General features: G+C 46.8%; 2 protein-coding genes across 3 annotated transcripts in view; both read left to right on the top strand.

Moving 5' to 3' along the window:
• LOC310835517 (uncharacterized protein) overlaps positions 1-26,951 on the top strand; it is a 691,527-nt gene that overhangs the window by 592,793 nt on the left and 71,783 nt on the right. The window lies entirely within an intron of this gene.
• LOC310835658 (perilipin-3-like) lies at positions 1,292-26,568 on the top strand. Of its 2 annotated transcripts, XM_083720547.1 has the most exons (8): positions 1,293-1,423; positions 14,008-14,077; positions 15,358-15,553; positions 19,028-19,110; positions 20,482-20,779; positions 21,652-21,851; positions 23,169-23,300; positions 24,606-26,568. In XM_083720547.1, the coding sequence occupies exons 2-8, from the start codon at positions 14,015-14,017 to the stop codon at positions 25,047-25,049; spliced, it is 1,416 nt and encodes a 471-aa protein (XP_083576673.1). In that variant the 5' UTR covers positions 1,293-1,423; positions 14,008-14,014; the 3' UTR covers positions 25,050-26,568. The 2 variants fall into 2 exon arrangements, with proteins under 2 accessions (XP_083576674.1, XP_083576673.1); XM_083720548.1 differs by lacking the exon at positions 23,169-23,300 and having other exon boundaries at positions 1,292-1,423.

Raw genomic sequence — 26,951 nt, 5'->3', positions numbered from 1 at the left:
TTTATGTTTTATTCTTTTAATGATAGTTTAGGATTTATTTAAATATCATTTCAGTCTTTTCAGAGCTATATATTCACTGCTCTGTAATAGTCTATAAGCATAATTGTTACTGTAAATTAAATTAGCTTTTTACGAAAATACCGTGCGTGTTTTTGTTTTGTTTCTTTTTTCAAAGCCAAAAAGTGTTTCAGGCTTGTCGAGTTTCCCGGAGTGTGGAGTTATAGAGAGTCGAGTTTTCGGAGTTCTAATGTTGATCATATGACTCTAAAATACTTTTAAAAAACTTTAAAACTCACTAATTTTCATCTAAAATTTAGAAAACTTCCCGGGGCAGGACCCCGGTATGGGCCCCCCCAATATTTTTTATAAGTCGGCGCCCCTGCCCGTTGCTCAGTCCCTGCTCCTGCCAACCTAGCAGTCTGAAAGCACGTCAAAGTGCAAGTAGATAAATAGGTACCACTCCGGCGGGAAGGTAAACGGCGTTTCCGTGCGCTGCTCTGGATCGCCAGAAGCGGCTTAGTCCTGCTGGCCACATGACCCAGAAGCTGTACGCCGGCTCCCTCGGCCAATAAAGCGAGATGAGCGCCGCAACCCCAGAGTCGGCCACGACTGGACCTAACGGTCAGGGGTCCCTTTACCTTTACCTTTAGGCAAATGAAGGCCCAGGGGCTGAATCTGTGACCGCCGCCTGCAGAAAAAGCAAAACAATCGCCAAGGCAAAGGAATTCCAAAACCCTCAACCAGGCAGTGCCTTCATTGCTGCTGAACTACAACTCCCATTATCCCTGGCCATTGGGGGCTCATGGGAGTTGGAGTCCCACAACCTCTGGAGCATGGGTAGGCAAACTGAGGCCCAGGGACCGGATCCGGCCCAATCGCCTTCTAAATCCGGCCCGCGGATAGTCCGGGAATCAGCGTCTTTTTACATGAGTAGACTGTGTGCTTTTATTTAAAATGCATCTCTGGGTTATTTGTGGGGCATAGGAATTCGTTCTTTTTTTCTTTCTTCCAAAATATAGTCCGCCCGCCCCCCCACAAGGTCTGAGGGACAGTGGACCGGCCCCCTGCTGAAAAAGTTTGACGACCCCTGCATTAATACCAGCTCCCTGCTCCTCCCACGCCCACCTGTCACCCACGTGCAAGACGAAGCCCTTTTAAGTTTATTATTGATTTCCTTTGTAACCAGTTCGCGACGCCACGTTCTGTTCCCCGCCGCGTTCCTCCGCTCCCCATTGGCTGGGGCTCGATTCCTCCCCTCGCCCGATTGGTTCCGACGCGCCGCAATGTAGCAAAGCTGGCGGGCCAACATTCTGTCCCCGCCCACGCCGGTGAGTTGCTGAATCGAGTCACCTCCGCGTTTAGCTTCGTGCGGATCATCGCTGGAAGACCTTCGTCGTTGCTCCGGCCCCGGGGTAGTTGAAAGGTATGGTCGGGGTTTAATTGTTTCAAGGTGGCGATCGTATGCAACAGTTCCGGGGTTAAAAAGCAGTTTATATGGGGGAGGGGAGTAAAGGGAATTCCTGGGGTTAAGGGATCCCAGATTTGTTGGGGAACGATTTTAAAAACTGGGTGGCTGAGATTTCTTAATTTTAATGGGCGATCCGTTGGGACTTAATGATCTGCGTTTAAAATACCCCACAGATTCTTACACTCCCTCAAACTCCCTCTTCCTCCAGCGCCCCCTCCTCACCTCACAGTCCTGTAAAATAAAACTTTTTTTTCTACCTGCTTACCTGGGAACAAACTCCATTTAAAAACTGGGTCGGCGTGCCTAGGATTGTACTGTTAGGATCGTAAAAAACCCCCCACAAACCTCCTAATTCCCTGAAAAAATTGATTGTATAATACAGCACCTCCTTTAATTATGCATACCTAAATTTGGCTAAATGTTTTGGGATTCCAAACTAGCAAATGAGGGAAAGATTCCAAAATGCAAAGAGTATTGTTGTTGTTTTTTAATGCAAAAGTCGGAAGGAAATATTCCGCGAAACTTCCCGTTTGGATATTTCTGGAATGCTTTTGTTTAAAAGTGGAGCGGATTGGGGGCATTTCACCCCCACACCCCCATCCTTCTAGGGTTTGCTTCCGGAGTGGAGTTCTTTTTTTTTTTTAAAAAAAAAAGGAACTTCGACGTGTTGTGAGGATATATTTGCATCTGAAAGTGTTTTCTGTGTGGCTTCAACAAAAGGAGATGTTGGCTTCACTGCAAAGCGATTCAGAGTTTCCCAAAAGAAGTGTGTGCGCGCGCACACACACACACACACACACACACCCTAGCTGAGAACAAAGGCACCCCTGGGATTTAACTTCCAAGGCAAGGAAGTTCAGCACCGGCAAGTTAATGAGTACCGTAAATAACATCTTGGTGATCCTGGTGAGAACTTCTAGCTTTCTTAAGCAACTTGGACTTCCTAAGAGGGCGATTTGGTCCTGGTGTTCAGCTGCAGTCTTAACAGCCTTCTCTGCTCTCATTCAAGAGGTCAAGCGAAGGTACAGTGGTACCTCGGGTTACATACGCTTCAGGTTACATACGCTTCAAGTTACAGACTCCGCTAACCCAGAAATAGTACCTCGGGTTAAGAACTTTGCTTCAGGGTGAGGACAGAAATCGTGCTCCGGCAGCAGCGGGAGGCCCCATTAGCTAAAGTGGTGCTTCAGGTTAAGAACAGTTTCAGGTTAAGAACGGACCTCTGGAACAAATTAAGTACGTAGCCAGAGGTACCACTGTATGTGCATTTAAGGAGAATTGGAAAGGCCCACGAGCTATTTAAAACACTTTTTTTTAAAAAAGGGGGACCCTTTTCAATCTGAGGGGGCTGCACTTCCTTCTGGGGTCTACATGAAAAAGCAAGCAGAGCAATTACTGCAAATCTTAACTTTGTAAAGTGTAGACACACTATTTTCCTCCATACAGGCAAGCAAATTTAGATCAGGGATGAACAATTTTGGTCAGCCCTCATGCATGTTCACTTCATCAAAACTGGCCCTCTTTGAAAAAAGTTTGGACACCCCCGCAAGGATCTGATCCTATGCAGGCTTTTTAAGTGGGACTTACTCCTGTGAGAGGGACGCGGGTGGCGCTGTGGTCTAAACCACAGAGCTTAGGACTTGCCAATCGGAAGGTCGGTGGTTTGAATCCCCGCGACGGGGTGAGCTCCCGTTCTTCGGTCCCTGCTCCTGCCAACCTAGCAGTTTGAAAGCACGTCAAAGTGCAAGTAGATAAATAGGTACTGCTCCAGCGCGAAGGGAAACGGCATTTCCGTGTGCTGCTCTGGTTCACCAGAAGCGGCTTAGTCATTCTGGCCACATGACCCGGAAGCGGTATGCCGGCTCCCTCAGCCAGTAAAGCGAGATGAGCGCCGCAACCCCAGAGTCGGTCACGACTGGATTAACTGTCAGGGGTCCTTTGTTGTTGTTGTTTAGTCGTTTAGTCGTATCCGACTCTTCGTGACCCCCTGGACCAGAGCACACCAGGCCCTCCTGTCTTCCACTGCCTCCCGCAGTTTGGTCAAACTCATGTTGGAAGCATCGAGAACACTGTCCCACCATCTCGTCCTCTGTCGTCCCCTTCTCCTTGCGCCCTCCATCTTTCCCAACATCAGGCTCTTTTCCAGGGAGTCTTCTCTTCTCATGTGGTAGCCAAAGTCTTGGAGCCTCAGCTTCAGGATCTGTCCTTCCAGTGAGCACTCAGGGCTGATTTCCTTCACAATGGAGAGCTTTGATCTTCTTGCAGTCCATGGGACTCTCAAGAGTCTCCTCCAGCACCAGAATTCAAAAGCAGGGGTCCTTTATCTTTTTACACCTGTGAGTGCATACCTACTTAATTTATAGAGCTGTCCCATAGCAGGAGGACTCTAGGAAGCCAGGGTGAGAATGCCAGGACTGGGACCTGGCAGGTCACAGTTCAAATTGTCACTCGGTCATGAATCCCACTGGGCAACCTTGGAGCCGGACGCTCTTGGCTTGCTTCGCAGATTTGTTGTCGTGATTAACTGAGATACGGATGAACCAGGGGCTCCTGGGAGAGAAAGGCAGGAGATGAATGCAGCAAATAAAGCTATGGTTTTCCCAGTAGTGCTGTATGGAAGTGAGAGCTGGACCATAAAGAAGGCTGATCGCTGAAGAATGGATGCTTTTGAATTCTGGTGCTGGAGGAGACTCTGGAGAGTCCCATGGACTGCAAGAAGATCCAACCTCTCCATTCTGAAGGAAATCAGCCCTGAGTGCTCACTGGAAGGACAGATCCTGAAGCTGAGGCTCCAAGACTTTGGCCACCTCATGAGAAGAGAAGACTCCCTGGAAAAGACCCTGATGTTGGGAAAGATGGAGGGCACAAGGAGAAGGGGACGATGGAGGACGAGATGGTTGGATAGTGTTCTCGAAGCTACCAGCATGAGTTTGACCAAACTGTGGGAGGCAGTGGAAGACAGGAGGGCCTGGCGTGCTCTGGTCCAGGGGGTCACAAAGAGGCAGACATGACTAAATGACTAAACAACAACACTTAAGGAAGCCGGAGGGGCCAGCCAGACGGGGATGTCAGTCACCACCCTGGCATTCAGAGATCACCAGGCAGATTTCTAACACTGACTTATAGTGAAGGTCAGTATAAGATAGGGCAGGGCTCAGCAAGGTTTATCTTGCCTGGGCTGGATCCGTCCCACGGAGATCCCTCCGTGGCCTGGATCACATGTGTGTGAGCTCGCACGCCTGTGATTTTCTACGCATGTGCAGATGCGGTTTTCAGTGTCTTCGCAGGTGCAGTTTTCGGCACTGCAGGAGTCCCTGCGCCACACTGTGCCAGTTTAGCATGGTGCATGAGGGGGCAACTCAGTTCAGGAGCGGCTCGTGGGCCAGTCAAACGACCTCCGCGGGCTGCTTCCAGCCCATGGGCCTTAGGTTGCTGACCCCTGAGATAGGGGAAGGAGTTGGTCGTTTAATGCATGGAGGTCGTCCGGTTCAATCCTGGATATCTCCAAGTCGGACTGGGAATGACCAGCCCTGGGGAGCTGTTGCCAATCCGAGCCAGCAATACTGAGCAGGGCGGATTTGATTTAAATCAATTCACGATTTAAATCACTAGTCAGTAAGGCTTGATTTAAATCTTTTTCATTTAACAGAAAGACTTATTCTTGCTAGTATAATCTTAATACAATGGTACCTCGGTTTACATACGCTTCAGGTTACAGACTCCGCTAACCCAGAAATACTGCTTCAGGTTAAGAGCTTTGCTTCAGGATGAGAACAGAAATCGTGCTCCGGCGGCAGCGGGAGGCCCCATTAGCTAAAGTGGTGCTTCAGGTTAAGAACAGTTTCAGGTTAAGTACGGACCTCCGGAACGAATTAAGTACTTAACCCGAGGTACCACTGTATTTACAACCAGATGAAGGTTTTTATTTTTGGAATAATAAATGTTCAGAGTGGTTACTGGTTATACTATTACTGGTTATACTATTAGAAATACATAGACAGGCAATTATGAAATTATGGTTTATATTTGGGCAACTTTAATGCTGTACTTGATTGGAAGGAGAAAAAGAAACATTTCCTTCATAACAATTTAAACCATTTATTTAACTAAAACTGTAACATTGTAGCATATGTATCCACATTTGTTAACTGATGTGGTTTAAACAATTTTTTTAAAAAAAAAACATACTTAGACTGAGTTTTAGCACACGTGAAAAACTTAAAGGCAAATACTTATTTCCTGAACAAAAGCCTTTGGACTATAGTGTAACTTAAACAGAAAGCTATCTTTAGGGGGGGGAAATCCTCCGTAAGCATTTTATTTTAAAAATCCGATTTAAATTTTAAAAATCAAATAAATAAAAATCTGATTTATTTATTTTTAAAAATCATTGGCTTTTATCCACCCTGCCCGTGGCGGAAAGCAGCTTTGTATGTTGCAAGATGTTGCTAAGTGGGTACAGGTGAAACACTTCCAGGCATGCAGAGATTTCCAGCTCTCATAGAATCCTAGAGTTGGAAGAGACCCCAAGGGCCATCGAGTCCAACCCCCTGCCAAGCAGGAAACACCATCAGAGCACTCCTGACATATGGTTGTCAAGCCTCTGCTTCAAGACCTCCAAAGAAGGAGACTCCACCACACTCCTTGGCAGCAAATTCCACTGTCAAACAGCTCTTACTGTCAGGAAGTTCTTCCTAATGTTTAGGTGGAATCTTCTTTCTTGTAGTTTGGATCCATTGCTCCGTGTCCGCTTCTCTGGAGCAGCAGAAAACAACCTTTCTCCCTCCTCTATGTGATATCCTTTTATATATTTGAACATGGCTATCATATCACCCCTTAACCTCCTCTTCTCCAGGCTAAACATGCCCAGCTCCCTTAGCCGTTCCTCATAAGGCATCGTTTCCAGGCCTTGGACCATTTTGGTTGCCCTCCTCTGGACACGTTCCAGTTTGTCAGTGTCCTTCTTGAACTGTGGTGCCCAGAACTGGACCCAGTACTCCAGGTGAGGTCTGACCAGAGCAGAATACAGTGGCACTATTACTTCCCTTGATCTAGATGCTATACTCCTATTGATGCAGCTCTCGGCGAATGTTGACACGGGAAGGAGGCAGTTGTGAGGTGCATTGCACAAGCATGTTCCACGCTTGCACGGCTGGGCATGTACGTGCTCTGAGTCATCAAAGCCTGACCTTCCAGGCAGGAGGTTGTAAGCTGCAGGCTGTGTCCTCAAATGAGTAAGGCCCTTCTCTGCCAGAGGCAGGCAGCCCACTAGGGCAAAGTTGACTCTCTGAACGGGACCTGAGCGCATTCGTCTGACATGCCCAGGCGGGTCTGTTCTTGATCACATGTGTCACTTCTTCTTCTTTTTAAATAATATTTATTCCAGTTTTAAAAATTACAAAAGAAAACACTGGATTAAGCAAGAAAAAACAAGACCATGAATACAGACAAGCACAAAAAAGAATAAAAAACCCCAGAAAAATACAAGCAATTAAGAAAAAAAAAGGGGGGAAACAAATCAAACCTTCCCATAACGTATTTTCCATTTGCTTATTTCCTTGACCTCCTCACACCTCCCTTTTTTGTATTCTAGTTCAATTAGATATTTCAGCAAATCCTTTCCATCTTTGTTTTTATCCCAATAATTTATCTTAACATACTGTAATTTTACACTCTCTTCTTTCACCAATTAACTATCCATTTTTACTTAATCCTTTATATCATTTCTGCTTAAACCACATAACTTCATTCCAACATCCTTCTAACATTCCTTAATTTTATGATGTTTCTGTAAATAAACTTTAAATTTCTTCCAATCTTCTTCCACCAACTCTTCTCCTTGGTCTCGGATTCTGCCAGTCATTTCCGCCAATTCCATATAGTCCATCACCTTCATCTGCCATTCTTCCCGGGTGGGTAAATCTTGTGTCTTCCAGTACTTTGCAATAAGTATTCTTGCTGCTGTTGTAGCATACATAAAGAAAGTTCTGTCCTTCTTTGGCACCAATTGGCCGACCATGCCCAGGAGAAAGGCCTCTGGTTTCTTCTGAAAGGTATATTTAAGTACCTTTTTCATTTCATTATAGATCATCTCCCAGAATGTCTTAATCCTCGGGCATGTCCACCAAAGGTGAAAGAATGTACCTTCAATCTCTTTACATTTCCAACATTTGTTATCGGGCAAATGATAAATTTTTGCAAGCTTGACTGGTGTCATGTACCACCTATATATCATTTTCATTATATTATCTCTTAGGGCATTACATGCCGTAAATTTCATACCTGTGGTCCATAACTGTTCCCAGTCAGCCATCATAATGTTATGTCCAACATCTTGTGCCTATTTTATCATAACAGATTTCACCATTTCATCCTGAGTATTCCATTTCAACAGCAAGTTATACATTCTTGACAAGTGCTTAGTTTTAGGATCTAACAGTTCTGTTTCCAATTTTGATTTCTCCACCTGCAAACCAATTTTCTTATCCAAATTAAAAGCCTCCATTATTTGATAATAATGAAGCCAAACCCGTACTTTGTTTTTTATTTTTTCAAAACTCTGCAGCTTTAATCTTGTCCCCTTCTTGTTCCAATATTTCCCAATATTTCGGGGCAGGTGAAACACTTCCAGGCATGTGGAGATTTCCAGCTCTCGGTGAATGTTGACACGGGAAGGAGGGAGTTGTGAGGTGCATTGCACAAGTATGTTCCACGCTTGCACGGCTGGGCATGTACGTGCTCTGAGTCATCAAAGCCTGACCTTCCAGGCAGGAGGTTGTAAGCTGCAGGCCGTGTCCTCAAATGAGCAAGGCCCTTCTCTGCCAGAGGCAGGCAGCCCACTAGGGCAAAGTTGACTATCTGAACGGGACCTGAGCGCATTCGGCTGACATGCCCAGGTGGGGCTGTGCTTGATCACATGTGTCACTTCTTTTTTTAAAAAAATAATAATAATATTTATTCCAGTTTTAAAAATTACAAAAGAAAACACTGGATTAAGCAAGAAAAAACAAGCCCATGAATACAGACAAGCAAAAAAAGAATAAAAAACCCCAGAAAAATACGAGCAATTAAGAAAAAAAGGGGGGGACAAATCAAACCTTCCCATAACTTATTTTCCATTTGCTTATTTCCTTGACCTCCTCACACCTCCCTTTTTTGTATTCTAGTTCAATTAGATATTTCAGCAAATCCTTTCCATCTTTGTTTTTATCCCAATAATTTATCTTAACATACTGTAATTTTACACTCTCTTCTTTCACCAATTAACTATCCATTTTTACTTAATCCTTTATATCATTTCTGCTAAAACCACATAACTTCATTCCAACATCCTTCTAACATTCCTTAATTTTATGATGTTTCTGTAAATAAACTTTAAATTTCTTCCAATCTTCTTCCACCAACTCTTCTCCTTGGTCTCGGATTCTGCCAGTCATTTCCGCCAGTTCCATATAGTCCATCACCTTCATCTGCCATTCTTCCCAGGTGGGTAGATCTTGTGTCTTCCAGTATTTTGCAATAAGTATTCTTGCTGCTGTTGTGGCATACATAAAGAAAGTTCTATCCTTCTTTGACACCAATTGGCCGACCATGCCCAGGAGAAAGGCCTCATGTGTGTCACTTCTTACATCTGTAGCGCAGTGCTGGCACCCAGGCATTATGTGCAGAACAGTCAAGTTTCTTTCCTTTTTTAAATAATTTTTATTGATTTTAACATATAAATTTAAAAAATGTACCACAAAACTTATCACTGATACAATCTTTTTAGACTTCCATCAGCACCTCTGATGATCCACCGTTTTAACCACTTCTTATGCATTTCTTAACTTTATATTGCCTTTACGTCTCTTAACAAATCGTCCTCCCCCTTCTCCATTTTTGCAATACTTCCCATAATACTCCTCACAAAACTTCTTGCAAACCTACAAACGTCGTCTGATCTTCACAAATACTTTTCAAATAGTCTGTAAATTTCCTCCAGTCTTCCGTGAATTTCTGGTCCCGCCGGTTTCGAATCCTTCCTGTTAGTTTATCTAGTTCTGCATAGTCCATTAACTTCATCCTCCATTCTTCAATCGTCGGTAATTCTTCTTGCTTCCATTTTTGGGCCAATAATATTCTTGCTGCTGTTATTTCAGAACGGTGAAGTTCTGAAACTTCAAAGTCAGACTGGGGCTTCGTTGGTAGAGCACCGGACTCTTAATCTCAGGAAGGGGTCCGCTTCCAACAACTGTATGATTTTATGATTCTAATAATAATAAGAAGAATACAGTCATACCTCTTGTTAAGTTCAGTTCAGGTGACGTCTTTTCAGGTTGCGTCCTGCGGCAACCCGGAAGTAACAGAACGGCTTACTTCCGGGTTTCGCCGCATGCGCAGACACTCAGAATGACCGTCGTGCGCAGAAGCAAGCGAATCACAACCTGCGCACTCACAGACTGTGCTTGCGTTCTGCTCATGATGCAAACAGGACTCCGGAATGGATCCTGTTCGCAACCAGGGGTACCACTGTAAGGTAAAGGGACCTCTGACCATTAGGTTCAGTTGTGGCCGACTCTGGGGTTGTGGCGCTCATCTTGCTTTATTGGCCGAGGGAGCCAGCCTACAGCTTCCGGGTCATGTGGCCAGCATGACTAAACCGCTTCTGGCGAACCAGAGCAGTGCACGGAAACACCGTTTACCTTCCCGCTGGAGTGGTACCTATTTATCTACTTGCACTTTGACGTGCTTTCGAACTGCTAGGTTGGCAGGAGCAGGGACCAAGCAGCGGGAGCGCACCCCGTCGCGGGGATTCGAGCCACCAACCTTCTGATCAGCAAGCCCTAGGCTCTGTGGTTTAACCCACAGCGATGATAATAATAATAATAATAATAATAATAATAATAATAATAATAATAATAATTTATTATTTATACCCTGGCCACCTGGCTGGGTTTCCCCAGCCACTTTGGGCGGCTCCTGACAGAATCCTGGGGCAGGTGGTTAACACCCACCCACCCTTGCAATTATAATAATAATATTTGTTGTTACCTGCATTTATAACATCCTCCCATTCTCAGCCACAAACCTAAGGAGCTGAAGGTATTGTGTACAAGGTTCCCCTCCCTGTCCTCATTTAATCCTCACAACAACTCTGCGAGGCGGGTTCCGCTGAGAGGCAGGGACTGGCCTCAGGTAACACCCAGTGTGGTTCATGTTATATCCTGGTATTCCACCCACTCCTCCAATAAACTCCCAAAGATGGGCTGTTGTCACTCAGCTTCATTGCATATCCACACATCCTGGTGTGTACGAGAGAGGGAGGAAAACAACAACAACAATTTGTTATTTATACCCCACCCATCTGGCTGGGTTCCCCAAGCCACTCTGGGCGGCTCCCAACAGAATATTCAAAACACGGTCAAAGGTCAAACATTAAAAACTTCCCTAAACAGGGCTGCTTTCAGATGTCTTCTAAAAGTCAGATAGTTGTTTATTTGCTTGATATCTGATGGGAGGGCGTTCCACAGGCGGGTGCCACCACCGAGAAGGCCCTCTGCCTGGTTCCCTGTAACCTCACTTCTCGCAGGGAGGGAACCACAAGAAGAACGTATATTTACATTTTTGGGCTAACACAACATGGGCCACTGTTGTTGCTTATTCTGTCTGGCTTAAAAAGGTAAAGGGACCCCTGACCATGAGGTCCAGTCGTGACCGACTCTGGGGTTGCGGCTCTCATCTCGCTTTACTGGCCGAGGGAGCCGGCATACAGCTTCCGGGTCATGTGGCCAGCAGGACTAAGCCGCTTCTGGTGAACCAGAGCAGGACACGGAAATGCCATTTACCTTCCCCCTGGAGTGGTACCCATAGGCGCCGACTCCATGGGGCCTGAGGGGGCCCGAGCCCCCTCAAAAATTCGTTTGGGGGGGCTCAGCCCCCCCAATAATTTAAGAAAATTATTACCGTAAACTTCGCTCTATAACACGCAGATTTTTTCTCCTAAAAAGTAAGGGGAAATGTCTGCGTGTTATTGAGCAAATGTGTGGGCAAAAATAGGCAAAAATAAGGCAAAAATAAGATCGGGCGTTGGGTCGGAGGGAAGGCGGAAGCTGCTGCTTTCCTGCATTCTGCCTCAGGGTCTTACTGCCCACCCGCTTCTGTTGCTGCGTTTGCTCAAACTCAACAAAGAGCAGGGAATCCCCTGCCCTCCTGGCAAGCAGAGGGTTAAGGAAAGGATCGAGTCCTTCCTTCTAATTCTTTCCTAGTCACACTGCGTGCAGGCTCCAGCCCACCACCTCCTCCTCTCCGTGCTCTACGGATGCAGGTGGGAGAGAGAGAGAGAGGGCTGGCTTGGGGGGGGGGGACTTTTGCCTTCCTTTCCTCCCCCCACCCCGTTAAACTCCTCCCCTGCATTCTTAGCCAGCTGCTTCTCCTGCTTCTTGTCCCTTCTGTGTTTTTCCTTCCCTCCCCATTTAAAACGTGGTGACAAAGCACGGATCCACATGGATCCTCAGGATTTTTGCATTGGGTTACCCCAAATTCACCCAAATTACATGTCCATGGCTACAGTCTGTACCAAAAAAATCACGCACCCACTGTTGCCTGGGGCTGCAATGGTGCAAAAACGTGGTTACAAAGCATGGATCCACAGGATCTTTGCACTGGGTCACCCCAAATTCACCATCAGATAACATAGCATGTCCATGGCTACAGCCTGCACCAAAAAAATCACGCACCCACTGTGGCCTGGGGCCACAATGGTGCAAAAACGTGGTTACAAAGCACGGATCCACATGGATCCTCAGGATTTTTGCATTGGGTCACCCCTAATTCACCATCAGATCACATAGCATGTTCATGGCTACATCTTGCACCAAAAAAATCACGCACCCACTGTTGCCTAGGGTCACAGTGGTGCAAAAACGTGGTTACAAAGCACGGATCCACATGGATCCTCAGGATTTTTGCATTGGGCTACTCCAAACTCACTGTCAGATATTAAAAATCTTTATAAAATAGAGAATTAAATACATACAGAATGTTAAATTTTCAGTTTTGAAATATTAGTACTAGTTTAGTACTGTATTTCTATATTACTATAGTACTGTATTAGTTATTTTCAAATACTTAAATATTTTTAGGGTGTAAGACCCAATTAAAGCCCGTTATTTACATACAGTATTACAGTATTTACATACAGTATTAGGCATACTGTATTAACTTTATTAACTATTAAAGCATTAACTTTGAGATATTATTTTTATTTAATGAGCCCTCAGCCTTATTCAAAGTAAGCTTAAATTAGCTATTTCACTTATTAATCAAAGTGCTATTACTGTGCGACAGCAATATTTTATGTTTTATTCTTTTAATGATAGTTTAGGATTTATTTAAATATCATTTCAGTCTTTTCAGAGCTATATATTCACTGCTCTGTAATAGTCTATAAGCATAATTGTTACTGTAAATTAAATTAGCTTTTTACGAAAATACCGTGCGTGTTTATGTTTTGTTTCTTTTTTCAAAGCCAAAAAGTGTTTCAGGCTTGTCAAGTTTCCCGGAGTGTGGAGTTATAGAGAGTCGAGTTTTCGGGGTTCTAATGTTGATCATATGACTCTAAAATACTTTTAAAAAACTTTAAAACTCACTAATTTTCATCTAAAATTTAGAAAACTTCCTGGGGCAGGACCCCGGTATGGGCCCCCCCAATATTTTTTATAAGTCGGCGCCCCTGGTGGTACCTATTTATCTACTTGCACTTTGACGTGCTTTTGAACTGCTAGGTTGGCAGGAGCTGGGACCGAACAACGGGAGCTCACCCCGTCATTGCGGAGATTCGAACCGCCGACCTTCTGATCGGCAAGTCCTAGGGTCTGTAGTTTAACCCACAGCGCCACCCGCGTCCCTCTGCTTGGCTTATTCCAAACAAAAAGGACTTTAGGGGAGGGGGAGCTAAATTTAAATATATATTTTTCAATTCATTATAAATCATTTCCCAATATTGTACTGTTTGAGCCCCATAATGGAAGAAACCTGAGTTTCAAGTCTGGAAAATGCGTTCGGTTGGGCTGTTTGCCAGGAATTAGCAGCATGTATTTGCAGTGCCACAGAGCTGTTGGTTTGCTTAAGCAAAAAATGCAGCGTGACTCATCAAACTGGCATGAACTGGTTTCTCTTCACATTATAACATGAGAACCATTGTTTCTCGTCCACTTATTGGAATTTGAAACAATGGAAGGTTTCGCTTATCTGCCGAGCATCTAGGGAGCAATGCAGGCTTAAAATTCTAAGACACAGCAACAGCCACCCGCTTGGAGGACTTGCACAAATTTGTGGAAGCTATCTTAATGCAGTTTCCATTTCAGTAAATCAGAGCTGTCGATAGAACCAGCTTCCATGAATTTGTACAGCCCTGGAAAAACAACAACAACGAAGGCCTGCTCATCGACCGTACCTCAGCGTATCATGTGTCGGGGAGTTCCATAAGTTAACTGGCCATTGTGGGGCAGAAGCGAGGTCCCTCCTGCCTCTCCTGACAGCTTCTTCCTCCTCTCTTTTAGCTGCGCTATGACGTCGGAAGGAAGTCCCGTGAGCGACACGGCTCCCGAAAACCAAGAGCCTGATCAGCAGGTATGTGGGGGGAGTGAGTCCCTTCACCCCAAACTGGGTGTTGGTCGCTGGTGGTTTCTGGGCCCCGATCTGCCCTTTCTGTCTTCATGGCCAAATACCTGTGCCCCTCTATTCCAGGTAGGAGATTTCAGTCAGTCAGTCAGTCAGTTTCATTGCACATAGCCAAAAGCTGCTGCAATGTACACAAAGGTAAAGGTAAAGGGACCACTGACCATTAGGTCCAGTCGTGGCCGACTCTGGGGTTGCGGCGCTCATCTCGCTTTATTGGCCGAGTGAGTACAGCTTCCGGGTCATGTGGCCAGCAGGACTAAGCCGCTTCTGGCGAACCAGAGCAGCGCACGGAAACGCCGTTTACCTTCCCGCTGGAGTGGTACCTATTTATCTACTTGTGCTGGCGTGATTTCAAAGTGCTAGGTTGGCAGGAGCAGGGACTGAGCGACGGGAGCTCACCCCGTCGCGGGGATTCGAACTGCCGACCTTCTGATCGGCAACTCCAAGGCTCTGTGGTTTAACCCACAGCGCCACACGCATCCCCAATAAACAATGTAAAAGGTAAAGGTACCCCTGCCCGTACGGGCCAGTCTTGACAGACTCTGGGGTTGTGCGCCCATCTCACTCAAGAGGCCAGGGGCCAGCGCTGTCCGGAGACACTTCCGGGTCACGTGGCCAGCGTGACAAAGCTGCATCTGGCGAGCCAGAGCCGCACACGGAAACGCCGTTTACCTTCCCGCTGGTAAGCGGTCCCTATTTATCTACTTGCACCCGGAGGTGCTTTCGAACTGCTAGGTTGGCAGGCGCTGGGACCGAGCAGCGGTGTACTGCACTATAAAATAAATAAGACATTATTGTACAGGATAACAATTAAAATGTTTTCTTACCTGCGCTGGTGATAGTCCTTGTTTGGATGAGGGGCTTTTATCCATTTCTGCAGTCACACAATCAATCAATCAGTAGCTGAACTGAGCTCCACACAGTCACAAAAACAAATGAACCGAAAAAGCCTCAAAAATAAATAGCAAAAACAAAAGTGGCAAACTTAATCCGTTCCGGAAGTCCGTTTGACTTCCGAAATGTTTGAAAACCAAGGCGCGGCTTCTGATTAGTGCAGGCGCCCCGAAAACAATAGCCGACAGCCGCATCGGACGTTCAGCAAACGTTTGAAAACCGAAACACTTACTTCTGGGTTTTTGGCGTTTGGGAACCAAGGCGTTTGAGAACCAAGGCACCACCGAAAATGAGCTGCCCAAATGATAATAATAATTCTTCTCTTTCTCTGGTAGAATGTGGTCAGTCGAGTGGTCGGCCTCCCGCTGGTGAGTTCGACCTTCGACATGGTCTCCTCGGCTTACGCCTCCACAAAAGAGACCCACCCGTACCTCAAGTCCGTCTGCGACGTGGCAGAGAAGAGTGTGAAGACCCTCACGGTGGTGGCCGTTGGCGGCGCCCAACCTCTCCTGACGAAGCTGGAGCCTCAGAGTGGGTGACGCTGTCAAATTGCTGTTTTGTTGCATGCCTTGTGCCGTGCTGAGGTTGAAAAACTGTGGCACATACCCTCGCCTCCTCACTGTATGCTTAAAGCGCAGGGCGTTCCCCCAGAGGATCCTGGGAACTGTAGTTTGCACCTTGCTACTGGCAAACTATGTTTCCCAGGAATCTGTGGCGGGGGAAGGGAGTCACATGCTTTGAATATGTTTTCGGTGCATGGCGTGACACAAAAAGAAGGATCTCGTAGGTCACACCCATATATATATATATTTATTAGTTTTTTAACATATCATTTTCAACAGTAATTAAACATACTTTTACATCTTATTCAAATTTTTGACTTCCATCAATCCTGTCTGAAAATTTTCCAGTCTAATCTCTCAGTATGCATTTCTTACCTTCCCTATTACATTTCAAACTCATAACCAATGTCTCTATCTTTTTCCACTTTGTAACACTTCGTATATTTCTCCTTACCAAACCTCTTGTAGTCCTACTAGCGTAATTTGTTGATTACAGTTGCTTTTCAAATAATTCAGATTTCTTCCAATCTTCTGTGAATCTCTGGTCCCACAGGTTTCAAATCCTTCCTGTCATTTTGTCCAATTCTGCATAGTCCATTAATTTCGTCTGCCATTCTTCTTTTGTCGGAATTTCTTCTTGTTTCCGTTTCTGGGCTAACAATACACTTGCCGCAGTTGTTGCATATAAAAACAATTTAACATCTTGCCTATTAATGTCCTGACCTATAATACCAAGTAAAAATGTTTCTGGTTGTTTTTTAAACGTATATTTCAACATCTTTTTCATCTCATCATATATCATTTCCCAGAAGTTCTTTACTTTTTTACATTCCCACCACATATGATAAAATATTCCTTCTTTTTCTTTTCCAACATTTATTATTTGTCTTATACATTTTAGCTAATTTCACTGGTGTGATATACCATCTATACATCATTTTCATCATATTCTCTTTCGAAGCATATACCGTGCATTTTTTAAAAGAATTAGAACTTTCCCCAAAGAATCCGGGAACTGTAGTTTGCTTCTTGCGCCCTGGCAAACTACAGTTCCCAAAATCCTTTGGTGAGGATGGGGGGGGGAAAAACAAGAAGGAACTATCCTCCATTTTTGGATAGCTCATTTGGTAGAGCATGAGACTCTTAATCCCAAGGTCGTAGGCTCGAGCCCCACATAGGGTGTTGCAGGGGGGCAGACTAGATGACACTTGTGGCCCCACCCAACTACATATATGCGGTTCTGTAGGTGTATGGTGTGGATGTGACTTTAAAAACAGGGTCTCATGGGTCACCTCCAAACTCTGTCAGCACCGCCCTTGAGCCAGTGTCACCAACTGGACTCATGCACTTCAGCCCCGACTGGGCTAGGCGAGCTGGGCAGCACTGCCAGAGACCAACTTCTGCACAGGAACAGGTCAAAGTGCTGTGGACTCACAGCTTAGAGTTGTGAGCACCGGATTCACTTCCACAATACAGTCGTCGCACAGCAGAGTATAGCAGAGTTTAGCAGTGTACAAACGACTCGGAGAGCAGCTCTGTAGAATATCTTCTTTTGTTCTATAACTACAACTATAATACAAAATTATGTACAGAGCTAAATAGGTCTAAGCTTAAATGAATGCTGCACTGAGTGTCTGCAGCTGCTCTTAGCAGCAACCTTATCTCTACACACGATCTCTAACACTCAGTCTCTCTCTCTCTCTCTCTCTCTCCAACACACTGTGACTGACTTGGTGCTGGAGCTGAATAAGTAGAAAGCAGAACACTGCTCCTCCTCTCTGGAGAATCAGCAGACTCGTCAGGAGATTCTTGGATATGGGAGGGGTGAAATCTCCTCAAACTCTGCCTTTTAAGCGCAGGATTCTCCCCTCCCCGAAACCCGGGAACTGTAGCTTGCCCTCACAGGGCACAGCACCTTGCCGAACTACAGTTCACAGGGTTCTCAGGAGCGGGAGCCATGTGCGCTGAATCTGTGACCGCCGCCTGCAGAAAAAGCAAAACAATCGCTAAGGCGAAGGAATTCCAAAACCCTCAACCAGGCAGTGCCTTCGTTGCTGGTGAACTACAACTCCCATTATCCCTGGCCATTGGGGGCTCATGGGAGTTGGAGTCCCACAACCTCTGGAGCATGGGTAGGCAAACTGAGGCCCAGGGACCGGATCCGGCCCAATCGCCTTCTAAATCCGGCCCGCGGATGATCCGGGAATCAGCGTGTTTTTACATGAGCAGAATGTGTGCTTTGATTTAAAATGCATCTCTGGGTTATTTGTGGGGCATAGGAATTTGTTCATATATTTTTTTCAAAATATAGTCCGGCCCCCCACAAGGTCTGAGGGACAGTGGACCGGCCCCCTGCTGGAAACGTTTGCTGGCTCCTGCTCTGGAGGGTCAGCTGGTCTCCCCAAAACGGCTTTATTGGGGCCAACCATAATGTTGCACGTTGTGAGCAATCCTTTGTATTCTTCGGATGTTGACCAAAGTAGGGTTTGGGGGAGGACAAAGACTGTATTCTTCCAGCAGGCCCCCAGTTCCGGACCAAAACCTTATTCAGCCAACTCTCCGGCTTCTCTGCTTTCACTAGGCATTGGGGGGCACCCATGAGGACTAACGTATTTTTCGCCCTATAGGACGCACTTTTTCCCCTCCAAAAATGAAGGGGAAATCTGGGTGCGTCCTATGGGGCGAATGCAGGCTTTCGCTGAAGCTTGGAGAGCGAGAGGAGTCGGTGCATACCGACCCCTCTCATTCTCCAGGCTTAAGGAAGACATCCGCAGCCTAGGCAGCCCTGCGGGAGTTCCCGCAGGGCTGTTTAGGCTGCGGATAGCAGGCTGCTTCCTGGAACGCCGGGCGCCCTGAAAGCAGAGCGCCCGGCGCTTCGGGAACACATCCGCAGCCTAGGCAGCCCTGCGGGAGGTCCCGCAGGGCTCCCTACGCTGTGAATAGCAGCCTGCCGCCCGGCGCGAGACGCGCCCTGAAGCAGAGCGCCCCGCCCGCTGGACAGACATCCGCAGTGTGTTGGAGCCCTGCGGGAGTTCCCGCAGGGCACCCTACGCTGCGGATAGCAGCCTGCCGCCCGGCGCGAAGGGTGCCCTGAAGCAGAGCGCCCCGGCCGCTGGACAGACATCGGCCAGGCCCACAAGCTCGGGGGACAGCAAGGAGGCGCAGCACCGTCATCCCGCTGTTCCTCGACCTGGTTCGGTTTCCCCGACCTGGTTTTGGGGGGGGGGGAATAAAGGGGGGAAATTTCCTTTATTTCCCCCCCCCAAAAAAATCTAGGTGCGTCCTATGGGACAAAAAACTAGCAGCTTGGCAAGGCCAGAATTCCCCCAAGAGCAGTTCCCTGGCCACTGCTGCCAAAATGGCCTGCATGCTTTCCCGAGTTGTCGTGTCCCCACATCGCAGGTTTTTGGAAGCTAGCGATATAATCTCTGTGTCTTTTTAGTTGCAACGGCCAACGAGTATGCTTGCAAAGGGTTGGACAAATTGGAAGAGAAACTGCCTATTTTGCAGCAGCCGTCGGAGAAGGTTGGTAATTTTTTTCTTCTTTCCCGACATGTTCTGCTCAGTGGTACATTATCTGCGTTGAATGCAGAAAGTTCAATTCCAGGCTCCCTAAAACCATGGACAGCTGCCAATCAGTGTAGACAGTACTGTACTCAGTGGACCTCTGATCTGATTTTTCCTATGTATTTAAATCTGCCCTTTTTTATATACAGAGGTACCTCGGTTCTCAAACTTAATCCGTTCCGGAAGTCCGCTCCAAAAACCAAAGCGTTCCAAAACCAAGGCGCGCTTTCCCATAGAAAGTCATGCAAAACGGATTAATCCGTTCCAGGCTTTTAAAAACAACCCCTAAAACAGCAAGTTAACATGAATTTTACTACCTAACGAGACCACCGATCCATAAAACGAGAGCAACCAACGATGTACTGCAGTCACACAATCAATGCATTGGTAGCTGGACTGGGTTCCACACAGTCACAAAAACAAAAGAAACGCAAAAACAGAAAGGCGAAATAAATAGCGAAAACAGACAGACGTTCAGCGTGACACTTAAAACGGAGCACGTTCGGCTTCCGAAAAATATTCGCAAAGCAGAACACTTCCGGGTTTGCAGTTTTTGGGTTCCAAGTTGTTTGAGAACCAAGGCGTTTGAGGACCAGGGTACCACTGTAATCATGGGGACTAGAATCCTGCATTGTTTTTTAGAAGAGCACATTGGAAGGCCATCTGCTATCTCCCCCTGCCTGAAACCCTAGCTGAGAGCTAGCAGAGCAGTTCTAGCTAAAAGCTGGTCAAACAAAGAAGGAAGTCAAAAAGAGGGAGGTGTGCTGTGTGACTCGTCCTGTTATTACCCGGACAGGTAAGGTCACGCCCACCTTCTATCACATGCAAAAGGAAGGATGCTCCAACCAGGAGGAACAGGAAGTTTTGACTGGCTGGACCAAACATTCCCTCGCACGTCTTCTCTAGCATTACAAGGGGTGTTGTACTTGACTGCCTCTCATGGATCACATCCCATAATGTAAACAGCAACCTGCTTTATGTGTTCTCTTGCACAGCAAGATTCTGCTGGTGCAAAACTCTTTAACTCGTCGCCATGTTCAAGAAACTCTTGGAGCTGGAATGTCAGGAACACGCCGTCATATTTTATCTTGCAGAGCAGAGACCGACTCTCGCATGATGGGAACTTATCCCTGTCTGTGACGTAGGATTGCTTCTCCCCACAGGTTAGGGGGCACAATACTTGCCTGACCCTGGACGCTAGCAACCCCCTCTGCCCCACTGCTAAAGACTGAAATGGAAACATCCAACCATTTCTGCCGCATTTGCCAGAGTGAAACCTCCTGTCTGGTGCAAACTTTGGTGCATAACATTTTGCTCACTATTTTCCAGGTGGTCGCAGACACGAAGGAGCTGGTCTCCACCAAAGTAACTGGGGCCCGGGACACTGTCTCCGGTACCCTCAACGGGGCAAAGGATGCTGTGGCCGGCGGCGTGAGCGGGGTGGTGGAAATGGCCAAAGGGGCAGTACACGGCGGTGTGGAAATGACCAGATCGGTGGTGGCTGGCAGTGTGAACACCGTCCTGGGGTCCAGAGTGGGTCAAATGGTCACCACTGGCATGGATGTGGTCCTGGGCAAGTCTGAAGAGCTGGTGGACCATTATCTCCCGATGACGGACAAAGAACTGGGTAGGTATCATCCTCGTGAAGAGGATTCCTTTATTCGTATCATTCGTTAATTTTATAGGCTGCCCTCCCTCCCAAAGTTACTCAGGGCAGCAAACACACAGGCAGTCAAGCAATAAAATATATTAAAAACCAATTCCTGGACAAATGCAGACCGGGAAAGATACCTGCTTTTGGTTTTTTGCCAAAAATTTTTTTGATTTTTTTAAAAAATCACAAATCAACACCAAATTAATTCAGATTTAAAAGTTGACTTCCCACTATGCTCCTTAATGTTTCACTTCCCTCCCTCACTTGCTGCTCAGTGTTACATACATTTCCAAATTACATTTCAAGAACTTAAAATATTTGAGTGTTTTATCCTTATTTTTTCCGATTTTCCTCTACTCCTTTCGGTTTTCTTGATGGACCTCTGTGCTCGCCAATTATCTGCACATTGTTTTTACGTATGCCGCTCAGAAATAATTAAGTGGTTAGTTAGATGTTTTAAATAAATATTTAGAAGATGAGAGAGAGAGAGAGCGCATCTGCCTGATATTTAACAGGAGGGGTTTACATTAATCATACTATATTTATTTATACCCTCCTGTGTGAACGGTTACTCTGTGCTCACCATGAACCGGGATGTCACCAGTTGGTCCTAGAGGTCCCAAGTCCCTGATGGGCAGAGTAGGGACCGTCTCTCACACGGTGGGAACTTTCTCCTGAACTTTCCCTTTTCTGCCGCATTTGCCAGAGTGAAACCTCCCGTCTGGTGCAAACTTCTGTGCATAGCATTTTAAGTACTAGGCCTTCAAACATAGCATTTTGTGCATATTGAACTGATACCTTTAACACCATCATAACCATAACCACCACCCCACTCTCATTCCCAGCTGAACTCGCTACCTCCGTTGAGGGTTTTGAAATCGCCACCGTGGAGCAGCAGAAGGAGCAAAGGGGCTACTTTGTGCGCCTGGGGTCTCTCTCGGCCAAACTCCGTCACCGAGCCTACCAGCACTCTCTGGGCAAGCTGAGGGATGCCAAGCAGAGTACCCAAGATGCCCTCGCCCAGCTGCACCAAACCATCGAGCTGGTAAGAATGCCCTGGAAACAGATTCAGAACCTTTTATTTCTAATCTATACTCTACACACTCCTTAACTGGGCCGGGGCTGCTTACGTCTGGGGTGGCGGACATGTGGTTTATTGGGATATTTTGCTATTGTGTATTTTGTGGGGGGTTATGTTGTAAATCACCCTATGCACTTAATAAATAATAGTGGTTTACAGATTGAGAAGTGCCCATTGGCTGAGCTGCTATGATGTCACGTAAGGCACATTTCAGCTGCCCAGGGTGAAGGTTCCACCGATGCAATGTTGGCAAACGATTAGAGGGGTTGGATTGAATGGGTAGAAGACACACGGGATCTAGGGCATAAAGGAGAGCTTGCCAGAACAGGCCAGTGGTCTAGTGATCACCCAGATTCTTCTGGGAATCTGGCAAGCAGGGCACAAGCACAACAGCAGTCTTTGATTCTCTGAAACCAGTATTCCGAGCCCTGCCACATCTGACGGTGGACGTGGAACACAGCCATCATCCCTAGGATCTGCTGATAGCCTTCTGGTCCATGAGTTTGTCCTGCCCACAACCTTCTTTTAAAGCCACCCAACGGGCTGGCTGTCATGGCCTCCTGTGGCAGAGAGTTCCGCAGTTCAGTTGTCAGAATAAGGACTTCCTTTTGCCTGCCCTTTCTCTTCCAACATCCAGCTTCGTGGGGTGCCCGCTGCCCTCTAATGTTGCAAGAGAAGCTCTCCTCTGTCCACGTTCAGGGCGCACTGCGGTGGGTTGGGGACGGAGGTTCGGGGCTTGGCGGGATGACATGTGCACTGGGAGGCTGGAACGGAGTGAGATTTAACCAGGCGATGTTTGAGGAACCTGGTGAAAACAACCTCATGGACCACAGAGACGTTGGAGTTGGTAAGCAATGGCTGCATTGCATGGAGGCATAAAACAATTCTCCATCCACATCAGGCCTTGTCTATACATAACTCGGAGCACAGTGCTGATGACGTCGAGGTTTCAGGTTCAATCTGCCGCATTCGCCAGAGTGAAACCTTTTGAAACGGATGATCTTTGGGGTTCTGCCCAACTCCATGATTCTCTAAAAGGTGCAGGGGAACCTGTTGCCCTCCAGACGTTGCAGAACTACAGCTCCCATTGTCCTTGGCCATTCTTGCTGAGGCTGATGGGAGTTGTAGTCCCACGCCATCTCGAGAGCCAAAGGGTTTTCCTTGACCGATAAGCAGTAGCCGGTGCAGGAGAACGACTGGGTTTTTATTTATTTTTTTAAACGAAAAGAAAAGCAAGCTTCTGGTGTGGTTCCCCTCCCACCCTTTCTTGTCCCTTGTCAGATGGAACATGTCAAACAGGGAGTGGACCACAAGCTACATGGCGGCCAAGAGAAGCTACATCAGATGTGGCTGGATTGGAACCAGAAGCAAGCTCAAAGCGATGAGCCACAACACTCCTTGGTGCAGCCAGAGGTAGCTAGTCCCTTTCAATCAGGGGGGCGGGTGGGGAGACCAGCCCCATCTAAAAACGAATGACCAGTTAACCCCCACCCCCACTCCAAAAAAAATCCCTTGAGAGACAACCGTCCGATCAAGAATCTGATGCTGTACAGCAGGGGTCAGCAAACTTTTTCAGTATTATTTTCTTACCTGCGCTGGTGTAGTCATTGTTTGGATGGGGGCCTTTTATCCATTGCCGCAGTCACACAATCAGTCCATCGGTAGCTGAACTGGGTTCCTCACAGTCACAGAAATAAACTACCGTATTTTTTGCTCTATAAGACTCACTTTTTCCCTCCTAAAAAGTAAGGGGAAATGTGTGTGTGCGTCTTCTGGAGCGAACACAGGCTGCGCAGCTATCCCAGAAGCCAGAACAGAAAGAGGGATTGCTGCTTTCACTGCGCAGCGATCCCTCTTGCTGTTCTGGCTTCTGAGATTCAGAATATATTTTTTTTCTTGTTTTCCTCCTCCAAAAACTAGGTGCGTCTTGTGGTCTGGTGCGTGTTATAGAAAGGAAAATACAGTAACCAAAAAAAGCCTCAAAAACACAAAATAAATGGCAAAAACAAAAGCACCAGACTTAATCCGTTCCGGAAGTCTGTTTGACTTCTGAAATGTTCGAAAACCAAGGCGCAGCTTCCGATTGGTGCAGGCGCCCCGGAAACCATAGCCAACAGCCGCATCGGACGTTCTGCTTCCCACAAACATTTGAAACCCGGAACACTTCCTTCCAGGTTTCCGGTGTCTGAGAAGCAAGACATTTGAGAACCAAGGTACCACTGTAGATTTTGATCAAAGGCAAAGGTTCTAGACCCTCTTGAGGTGGAAGTAACGCCGGTTTCTAGAAGGGGGGGGGGATGCTGCGCCTTTAACGCTTTAATTGTTTTAATGGTGTACAGTGGTACCTCGGGTTACATACGCTTCAGGTTACATACGCTTCAGGTTACAGACTCCACTAACCCAGAAATAGTGCTTCAGGTTAAGAACTTTGCTTCAGGATGAGAACAGAAATCGCGCTGCGGCAGCAGGAGGAGGCCCCATTAGCTAAAGTGGCGCTTCAGGTTAAGAACAGTTTCAGGTTAAGTACGGACCTCCGGAACGAATTAAGTCCTTAATCCGAGGTACCACTGTATTTTAATCTTGTTTTTAAAGTTGTATTTCAATCAACTTGTTTTTATTATTGCTTGTTAGCCGCCCTGAGCCCGGTCTTGGCTGGGGAGGGCGGGGTATAAATAAAAAATATTATTATTATTATTATTATTATTATTATTCTCCCAGGTGGAATCCCAGTCTCTCGCCCTGCTCAGGGGTCTCACCCAGCAGCTGCAGCTCTCCTGCGTGACCCTTGTGTCCAGCGTTCAAGGCCTTCCCTCCGGCATCCAGGACAGAGTCCAACAGGTCCGCCAAACCGTCGAGGGTCTCCACTCCTCCTTCTCCGGGGCTCGCTCCTTCCAAGACGTGCCGGCCGCCCTCCTGAGCCAGAGCCGCGAGAGGATCGCCAAGGCGCGCAGCTCGATGGATGAGATGTTGGACTACGTCGTGCAAAACGTCCCCCTCCCTTGGGTGGTGGGGCCCTTTGCGCCCAACCTGGTGGAGCTTCCAGATGTGCCGCGGACCGATGGCGAGGCGGCAGAGGGAGTTGTCTCCCAGGCCCAGGAAGACCCCGCCGAAAAGCCTAAGACCCCGCAAAAGGAGCCCTCCGAACCGGAGAAGGAACTTTAGAGCTTCCGTGCTGTGCTTTTCGGAAATCTGCGGCTGCAGAGAATCCTTGGGAACCGTAGTATTGCAAGGAAGTTGAGAATACCGAACCTGTAGCCCTCCAGATGTTGTGGCTCTTGGCTCCCAGCACATCTAGAGGACCATAGGTTCCCCGTCTCAAAGACCTGGTGCTTTTTTATTTTCTTCTTGCAGAACTACAGTTCCCAGGGGTTTCTGGGTGCGCAGAGGTTCAAACAGCACCTGTTGTAATTTGGGTGTGCCTTTTTGGAATGCTGAATGGTGGCGGCAACGAGAAAATGGTCTGAATGGTGACCTTGTTTGTGTGTTTGACGAATACATCTCCCATCCTCTAGAAAGAGAATATTGTCCTATTCCCCCACTGCCGCCACTTAGTCCCTCGCAAATAGCTCAGAACTCTGAAATTTTGAAATGGAAGGAGAAGGGGCCTTGGGTAAGTTACTTGCCCAATCTGGGGGCCACTAGAATTTTTGGAATTTACTATTAAAAAAAAAAAAAGGAGAGAAAAATGGTTTTCCCAAGCTAAGTTCTACTCAAGAGTTAAGCGACTGGAATTAACGGTCCGAAGCAATGGGTTGCATCTACTACTGGCCCTACTCCCGAGTAGACCCGTGCCCAGCACGTCATGGTTCTACTTCCGAGTAGGACTGACAGTGGCTGCAAACCTCTTGAAACGACTGAAGCAAGTGAGCTATGGGCATTATTTTCAGCTAGTCTACTCTTGAGTAAGACTAACACTGGCCATGATCTAACACGGAATCGTAGAATTGTACAGTTGGAAGGGACCCAGCTCTCTGCAACGCAGGAAACCTTTGCCCAACATGGGATTCGAACCCACAACCTCTGGGATTAGGGGGTCTTATGCCCTATTGACTGAGCTATCCATGTGTGCCCTGTAAATCTTGGTTTTCTAGATTTAGATTCAGGAAATCCCAATGCTTTTAACGTAGGTTTGAACTATTGTTTTAACTATTAGTGAAATGTCTCCTCCTTCACTTTTGCCCTACTCAGTTGTGGCTTTCAGTTTTTGACAATATTTCTCTTCCTTACCCCCCCCCTCCTCAATTTCTCAAGTTTCTTCCCAATGCCATGGGGGCGAAAAAAATACCCCACCCTTCTCTTAATGTGGTTCCAGCATGAATCTTGCGTAGCCTCCGTTGGTGGCCTTTCTTTTGTAACACCACAATTCCTCTAGTCTTGCTGCTGCCCTCTGGGGTGGGAAACTACTCTTTAGTGCTCATTCAGAGCAAACAGCCGTTCAGGTTTCCAGTGGGTTGCTGTTTGTTCCTATTTCGAGCTAAAGAGCAGGCTTTGTTTTTTTTCTGGGAAAGGAGAAGGACAAGGCGGCAAGCACTTGGAACTGTCCGAGCGCAGGTCAAGAGGAACTTTGGGTGGGCCCTGGAATCAACGCCGGTCCCGAGAAATCCAGCCTAAAGTGCCGCTAACGTTTTTGTACCTCCGTAGAATTGTTTTACTTCCAGAATAAAGAAATGACTTCTTTAGAGCTGTGGATCTCTCAGCGGTTTTTACCATCGACCAGGGTCTCCTCCTGGACTGTCCAGGATGATGATGATAATAACAACACAACAACAACAACAACAACAACAACAACAATAATAATGTTATTATTTTTACACTGTCCAGCTTCCCACAAATAAAAAAGCATAATAAAACATCAGGCATTAAAAGCCTCCTGAGACAGGGCTACCTTCAGGTGTCTTCTAAAAGTCATGTCGTTCTTTATCTCCTTGACATCTGACGGGAGGGCATTCCAGAGGGAGGGTGCCACCACCGAGAAGGCCCTCTGCCTGGTTCCCTGTTACTTGGCTTCTCGCAGTGAGAAAACCACCAGAAGGCCTTCAGAGCTGGACCTCAGTGTCCAGGCTG

This window comes from Podarcis gaigeae (genome assembly GCF_964106915.1).
Source record: "Podarcis gaigeae genome assembly, chromosome: 18".
NCBI lineage: Eukaryota > Metazoa > Chordata > Lepidosauria > Squamata > Lacertidae > Podarcis > Podarcis gaigeae.
Note: the sequence above shows the minus strand (reverse complement) of the source record. Positions and strands in the feature narration are given on the sequence as shown.

What these genes read in the sequence shown, in the direction of transcription:
- LOC310835658 (XM_083720547.1), top strand. Translation starts at nt 14,015, where the DNA reads ATGACGTCGGAAGGAAGTCCCGTGAGCGACACGGCTCCCGAAAACCAA. An exon ending in ACCAAGAGCCTGATCAGCAG is followed by an intron (nt 14,078 to 15,357) that starts GTATGTGGGGGG and finishes TTTCTCTGGTAG; the next exon opens with AATGTGGTCAGTCGAGTGGT. An exon ending in GACGAAGCTGGAGCCTCAGA is followed by an intron (nt 15,554 to 19,027) that starts GTGGGTGACGCT and finishes GTGTCTTTTTAG; the next exon opens with TTGCAACGGCCAACGAGTAT.